This window comes from Salvelinus sp. IW2-2015, linkage group LG31 (assembly GCF_002910315.2).
Source record: "Salvelinus sp. IW2-2015 linkage group LG31, ASM291031v2, whole genome shotgun sequence".
Classification (NCBI taxonomy): domain Eukaryota; kingdom Metazoa; phylum Chordata; class Actinopteri; order Salmoniformes; family Salmonidae; genus Salvelinus; species Salvelinus sp. IW2-2015.
Genome location: NC_036870.1, coordinates 15,690,166 through 15,698,035, shown reverse-complemented (window position 1 = coordinate 15,698,035; position 7,870 = coordinate 15,690,166). Strand labels below are relative to the sequence as shown.

General features: G+C 41.4%; 1 protein-coding gene across 1 annotated transcript in view; it reads right to left on the bottom strand.

The window, feature by feature from the left end:
* Nucleotides 1-2,091, bottom strand: part of LOC111955952 (AT-rich interactive domain-containing protein 1A) — an 11,524-nt gene extending 9,433 nt beyond the window's left edge. Inside the window, exon 1 of the mRNA XM_023976341.2 lies at nt 2,081-2,091. Within this exon, the coding sequence (XP_023832109.2) occupies nt 2,081-2,091 (11 nt within the window). The remainder of the gene's footprint in view (nt 1-2,080) is intronic.
* Between the last annotated feature and the right edge of the window lie 5,779 nt (nt 2,092-7,870).

The following is a 7,870-nucleotide window of genomic DNA, read 5'->3' as shown; positions in this document are numbered from 1 at the left end:
GTAGTAGTAGTAGTAGTAGTAGTAGTAGTAGTAGTAGTAGTAGTAGTAGTAGTAGTAGTAGTAGTAGTAGTAGTAGTAGTAGTAGTAGTAGTAGTTGACATACATTGGTGACCCTCATGGCTTTCGGTTCTCCTGGCTTCTCCAGGAGCCCACATTTGTTTGTGTTGTATTGGAGTTGCCAAGACAGTTCAACCAGATATGAGACACAGGCTAGGATCTGTGGCATGCCAAGACAGAGGTCTCTTAATCCATAGGGAACCTGGTTACAAATGACATGCAGGCAGGAGACCATGGAGGCATGCAGAACTGTCATCTAATTTATGTGCATGACTAGTGTATTAGTCTACAAGGAGGGTCAACTTCCGACTTTCCTACAATCTTAAAGATGGATATTTGCAATAGGCAGGTTTCATTGAATTGTTAGAGGTTGATGGATGTACAGTATATTCCTACATTACTGACTGTCTTTGTCTGTTATGTGTCTTTATGTCAGTAGTAGAATTCAGAGAGAGACAAGAGACCGTCAGCACAGCACCAGGCAGATGGTGTCTCCTCTCATCTCCTCTCTGGAATATCTGCCCTTTGACCTTCAGAATGTTCTTCTCCTTCCGGCTAATCAGGTTCTTCAGATCCCTGTCGGGCGTGCCAGACCCCCTTCCGCTTCGGCATCTGGTCGTTGTGGTGAAGAAATGAAGGTAATAGTAACCTGAGAAATAACAAGCTTAAGACTCCTCCCCCTGCAGGTGAGAGGTCAAGCTACCTATAGAGAGCCACGCCTACAGCTGTGACCACACTGGTCACAGATTCATCATCAGAATGACAAGTGAAGCAAAGCCCTGTCCATGTCCATCCCAGAGTTCTAGTGTTACAGAAGCATTGTTTTTTTTAAACCACGATAACATTTACTGAAACAATAATAGCCAGCAATGTTAAATCTAGATTTTCTCTCAACCACAATAACAATAATTTTACATAAACATTTGTCATTTTATTTGTGCATTTAAATGGTCCCGATTGACTCAGTAAACTACACATACTGGTAAATTGATATCTATAATAATTTCACAAGACAGATATGTGCTGTGTGAGGAAATGTAAGGCCATCACAAATCAAGAGTAAAGTACTTCATTGTTACCCAGAAATGAATTGATATGGAGATAAAACCTTCTGCATTGGACCTTTAATGAGAGGGAAGGGGAATTGATCCCTGATGTGTTGAGATGACTGCTGTTCCCAGATTAATGTCTTGTATCGTCTTTGGCCCTGTGTCCTAACGGCTCAACTCAATAGCAGATACCTGGCAATTGCTGCATGAATTAGATGATAAAGTGGGCTAGGAGTTTCCAATGTCTCTTTCTTTACTTTAAAAACCGGTCAAGACCATGATATTACTCACAGACAACACAGTCATTTAGCCAGGAGTGCCTTCAGAAATGATCCATACCCCTTGTATCACGACTCAGGATAAGAGCCAGATTCAGACAAATCGAATAGCATACGTTTATTATAAAACAGTGGGCAGGCAAACGACAGGTCAAGGGCAGGCAGAGATCGATAGTACAGGGCAGAGTCTGTAAGGTACAGAATGGCAGGCAGGCTCAGGGCAGGCAGAGGTCAGTAATCCAGGGCAGTGTTAAAAGGTACAGAACAGCAGGCAGGCTCAAGGTCAGGGCAGGCAGAATGATCAAAACTGGAATAACTAGAAAACAGTGGCTCAAGAAAACAAGAAGTACGAAGAAGTACGAAAAACACGCTGGTAGGCTTGACAAGACGAACTGGCAACAGACAAGCAGAGAACACATGTATAAATACACAGGGGATAATGGGGAAGATGGGCGACACCTGGAGGGGGGTGGAGACAACCACAAAGACAGGTGAAACAGATCAGCGTGTGAGACCTTGACCGTTTCCACATGTGTGGTGTTCAATGTTGGCCTACATTCCATGAGACTTTTGAAAAAAAACATGCAGGGCTTGACATGAACCTATTTATCCAATTGTCCTTCAGACAAGGAGGTGACTGAAAATGCTGTTGTGAAAGAAACCACTGCCTTTTTAAGACAAAAAAAAGCTTTTTACCTGACTTTCATTTCTAAGATGTCTTGAAATGTACACCTTTTGTGCATATTTCAGGTATAAATCATAGTTTTACATTGCAGTAGTCTCACCAAAGCAGCTAGAATAACTACAGAAACCAACGTGAAATACCTAAATACTCATCATAAAACATTTATGAAAAATACACGGTGTACAGCAAATGAAAGAGAAACATCTTGTGAATCCAGCCAATATTTCAGATTTTTTAAGTGTTTTACAGCGAAAACACAATATAGCATTATATTAGCTTACTACAATAGCCTACCACACAGCCGCATTCATTCAAGACACGTTAGCGATAGCGAATAAACCAGCAAAAGATATTAATTTTTTCACTAACCTTCTCAAACTTCATCAGATGACAGTCCTATAACATCATATTACACAATACATATATGGTTTGTTCGAAAATGTGCATATTTAGTGGCACAAATCGTGGTTGAACAATGTGAATACGTAGTGAAAATGCAGAAATATTGTCCGGAGAAATCTTGGAGAGGCACCCATTCTAATCAAATAACTAATCATAAGCTTTACTAAAAAATACATGTTGGACAGCAAATTAAAGATACACTAGTTCTTAATGCAACCGCTGTGTTAGATTTTTAAAATTAACTTTAGTACGACTTACAGCTTACGTTATAGCGATACAGCGCCCAAAATCAGCGCCCAAATTACGTCTAAACATTTTCGACAGATATACGAAAAAACATCATAAATCGTTCCTACTATTTGATGAGCTTCCATCAGAATATTGTACAAGTTGTCCTTTGTCCAGAATAATCGTTGCTCGGTTGTAGAATGTCGTCTTCATCTGTAGAACGCTAGCCAACTTTAGCCATGCGGCACAGAAGTGTCCAAATCCCCAGAACGCATCACAAAGAAAATACCGAAAATCGGAATAAACTTATATAAACTGATATAAGTCGGTTTAATATAACTAGTTGATGATGTTTTTAACACATATGTCGAATAAAATCAGAGCCGGATATATCTAACGCCTATAACGACAGCTTTTCAGAACGCAATCCAGGTGACCGATTCGCGCCATGGTGAAGAAATTAAAGAGTGGTCGCGTCATTCCAACAGGTCTTATTCGGCCTCAGATAGAGCTATACACCCCATTCCAATTCTCACTGCCTACWGACATCTAGGGGAAGGCGTATGCAGTGCATGTAGACCCATAGATTCCATGCAAATTAATAAACTGACCCTGGAACAGAGCCCTCGATTTCAGATTTCTCACTTCCTGACAGGAAGTTTGCTGCAAAATGAKTTCTGTTTTACTCACAGATATAATTCAAACGGTTTTAGAAACTAGAGAGTGTTTTCTATCCAATAGTAATAATAATATGCATATTGTACGAGCAAGAATTGAGTACGAGGCAGTTTAATTTGGGAACGATTTTTTACAAAGTGAGAACAGCGCCYCCCCTATTGAGAAAAGGTTTTAACAGGAAAAATAGAAGAGTGGTGACTAACCTTTTCTGAGTGAAGATCACTTTCTCAGTCAAAATGCAAGCTGAGATCTACGGCTCAGATTTGTTTTAGCATGACTTAAAAAACATAAGCCTATACAACATGAACCAATTAAAACAGTACTGTAGCAATGAGGTTTGTGCAGTAAGCTATAGGCCCAATACATTATCACCGCATATTAGCTTTGCTTGAATTGCCCTGCATGGCAGTCCCGGGGATCTGCTCGGCAGTCTAGGGGCTACAGCACACGCGCAGTTTAGAGGGACCGTTGCCCATAACATGATGCAGCCACCACCATGCTTGAAAATATGGAGAGTGGTATTAATTAATGTGTTGTATTGGATTTGCCCCAAACATAACACTTTGTATTCAGGTTAAAAAGTTCATTGTTTTGTCCCATTTTTTGCAGAATTACTTTAGCGCCTTGTTGCAAACAGGACGCATGTTTCAAATATTTTTTTCTGTACAGGTTTCCTTCTTTTCACTCTGTCATTTAGTTTAGTAYTGTATTGTGGAGTAACTACGATGTTGTTGATCCATCCTCAGTTTTCTCCTGTCACAGCCATTAAACTCTGTAACTGCTTTAAAGTCACCATTGGTCTCATGGTGAAATCCCTGAGCGGTTTCCTTCCTGTCCAGCAACTGAGTTAGGAAGGACACCTGTGTCTCACGTTCTGACCTTAGTTCCTTTTTTATGTCTTTATTTTAGTTTGGTCAGGGTGTGAGTTGGGGTGGGCATTCTATGTTGTTTTTTCTATGTTTTGTTCTGTGTGTATATTTCTATGTGTTTGGCCTAGTATGGTTCTCAATCAGAGGCAGGTGTCGATCGTTGTCTCTGAATGAGAAGTATGACTTAGGTAGCCTGTTTCCCACTATGGGTTGTGGTTAGTTTTCTGTTCAGTCGTTTGCACCATACGGGACTGTGCGGGTTTTCATTTATTCACTTGTTCTTTTGTATTTGTATTCTATCTCGATTAAACGATATTAGGATACGCACCACGCTGCATTTTGGTCTCCTCTCCTTCCACCAACGAAAGCCGTACAGAACTACCCACCAAAAAAGGACCAAGCAGCGTGGTAGCAGGAGCAGAGGGTTCTGGACTCCTGGTCTTGGGAGGAGATACTAGACGTAAGGGACCCTGGCACAGGCTGGGGAATACGCCGCCCAAGAAGAACTGAGGCAGCAAAAGCTGAGCGGCGGTGGTATGGAGTAAGGCAGCGCAACAGCCGAGAGGCAGCCCCCCCCCCACAATTGGGGAGATAGACACACGGGGAGATTGGCGGAGTCAGGTGTTAGCCCTGAGCCAACCCCCCGTGCTACCGGAAGAAGCGCAGTACTGGTCAGGCACCGTGTTATGCAGTCAAGCGCACGGTGTCGCGCTCATAGCCCGGTGGGCTATAGGCAGCCCCCCGCAAGTGCTATGCGAGTGTGGGCATCCAGCCAGGGCGTATTGTGCCGGCCCGTGTGTTGGTCTCCGGTACGCCATTTTCGGCTGGGGTGGGGTGGGTATTCTATTTTGTTATTCTATGTTTTGTCTCTGTGTGTTATATTTCTATGTGTTGGCCTAGTATGGTTCTCAATCAGAGGCAGGTGTCGATCGTTGTCTCTGAATGAAATTATCTTAGGGTAGCCTGTTTTCCCACTATGGGTTGTGGGTAGTTAATTTCTGTGTCTGTGTTTCACCATACAGAACTGTTTCGGTTGTTTGTTCGAGTTTTTTGTTATTTTGTTCTGTGTTCATTGGATTTATTAAAAATCTAATTATGGACACTTACCACGCTGCACATTGGTCCGATATTTCCTACTCCTCCTCAGACGAAGAGAACCGTTACACTGTGTTGTTGTAGTGACTGGGTGTATTGATACACCATCCAAAGTGTAATTAATAACTTCACCATGCTTAAAGGGATATTTAATGTATTTTTTTTACACATCTACCAATACAGTAGGTGTCCTTCTTTGCGAGTTGAATAGTGTGTTTGAAATTCACTGTCCATGTATAGTTGAAGTCGGAAGTTAGGCTTAGACAAATACATTTAAACTCAGTTTTTCAGAATTCCTGACATTTAATCCTAGTAAAAATGTCCTGTTTTAGGTCAGTTTTGATCACCACTTTATTTTAAGAATGTGAAATGTCAGAATAATAGAAGAGGGAATGATGTCAACTTTGTGTATGTAAACTTCTGAACCACTGGAATGTGATACAGTGAATTATAAGTGAAATAATCTGTCTGTAAACAATTGTTGGAAAAATTACTTATGTTATGCACAAAGTAGATGTCCTAACCGACTTGCCAAAACTATAGTTTGTTCACAAGAAATTTGTGAAGTGGTTGAAAAAGGAGTTTTAATGACTCCAACCTAATTGTATGTAAACTTCCGAATTCAACTGTAACTTATTATGTGACTTGTTAATCACATGTTTTACTCCTGAACTCATTTAGCGTTGCCTCAACAAAGGGGTTAGGGTTTCAGCTTTTCATTTTTAATTAATTTGTAAAAATTTCGAAAAACATCATTCAATTCAGGCTGTATGAATACTTTCTGAACGTACATTGTCTGTGCTCCAAGAGGACTAATGGCAGGAGTTTTTTCTCTAGATGATGAATTGCATAATGGCTTAGCGTTGGATTGCTCAAATCAATCGTTGGCTTGATTGTGTTTTACGACCAATTCATCTTCAGACTGTGTTCCTCCTTCCTGGAAAATGCCATATTTAAAAAGAGAAACCATATTTCTTAGGGAGAACAAACCCAACCAATCCTCCTCCTCCACCATATTGCTTTTATTTCCAATCCTCCACAGCAACACAATAGAAAGGACATGATCAGATCAAATGACACCAGACTCGACGGTCATGGTATGTAGGACAGAAAGCAAAAAGCCTGGTATGAATTGCGATGGCAGATCCTCTAATCTGTAAGGTAATTGGCAGAGATGAAGAGAGACGTATGGCCGTGTGTGCGTGCGTCAGTCCGTGCTTGTGTGTGTGGAGAGTTAGGAGGACAGAGAGGGAAAAACAGACTGTCTAAATAATAACTATAACAGAACATAACTTCTTACAAGCCACATGGACAGACAAACAAAGGGGCCGTCATACAAATACACACACGCGCACGCGCACACACACAAACTCACGGACGCACACACACACATGGACAGACACATATACACAGATGGACAGACACACACACACACACTTAGCTGGGAGAGGGCTATGCCCACAACAGAGCCTGAAGCTGGTCACGGCTGTGCTATGCTACAGAGGCCGTGAGGAGAAGGGCTGGAGAAGGATTTATAAGAGTCTGCAGAAATGGTGGTGCATTTACAGTTGTTGTCACTTCTCAGATCAATGACGGTGTTGTCATGACGTTGGCCTGGGGGTAGGTTTATGACAGTCATAAATACCTCTTTCCCCCTTTTTCCCTCTCCCTACTATAACTGATGTGACATAAGAAAACCCCTTTGTTAACATAGAGATTCTGGGAACATCAGAAGTTGGGGGGAAATGAACTATATTCTGGTAATCCGACCAACTGAACATATGCGGTGGTACTTAAGGTATATTATGTCAGTTCGGTTGCCCTCTGACACATTCTCATCAATGACAGAATGACATAAACTCTACTGTGGAAAGTCTAAACGTCAGAGGTATCGGATTCACATGGAATTGTTGGAATTTTTGTTTATTCAAATGTTTGAATATGAAATTATTTGTGAAGAGATTAAATGTAATTTTAGTTTCCAAATGAGAGATTTGGGTTTTCATAAGTTTGGGCTTCTGCTCAACCAGGGGCCCGCCCCTGTGAAGAGACATGGGTTATAAAACTTTTCAGACACACCCCTTCTCCTCTCCACTATATAAGCCATTGACAAAAATATAACTTCCTGTTCCGGGTACATTAGGATGACGATCCGATGTCAGAATGGTTCAGATAATAACTACAGAACTAAGCCAACATCAGCATGACTTTGGTTGCAAATGTATGAACTTTGAACTCGTATTCACTACAGAAGTGATACCTCCTAGCCGTTGAGTTAGCAACAGCTGCTACAAACGCACGGTTAGGAAGGACAGTCAGAGTATCCGTCTACATCACATCGACGTTACTCCAACTATCAGTGACCACCCAGAGACATTCTTCAAAGGACAGAGGACTCGGTTTGCAAGACCGTCTTCCATCTACCACCAACCTACTGAAGCGCAGCTCCGAGTAATATATTTATTGCATTTTCCTTTTCTAGATGGGCGGTAATTTAGAATGCATCAGATACTGTATATCTCTCTCATT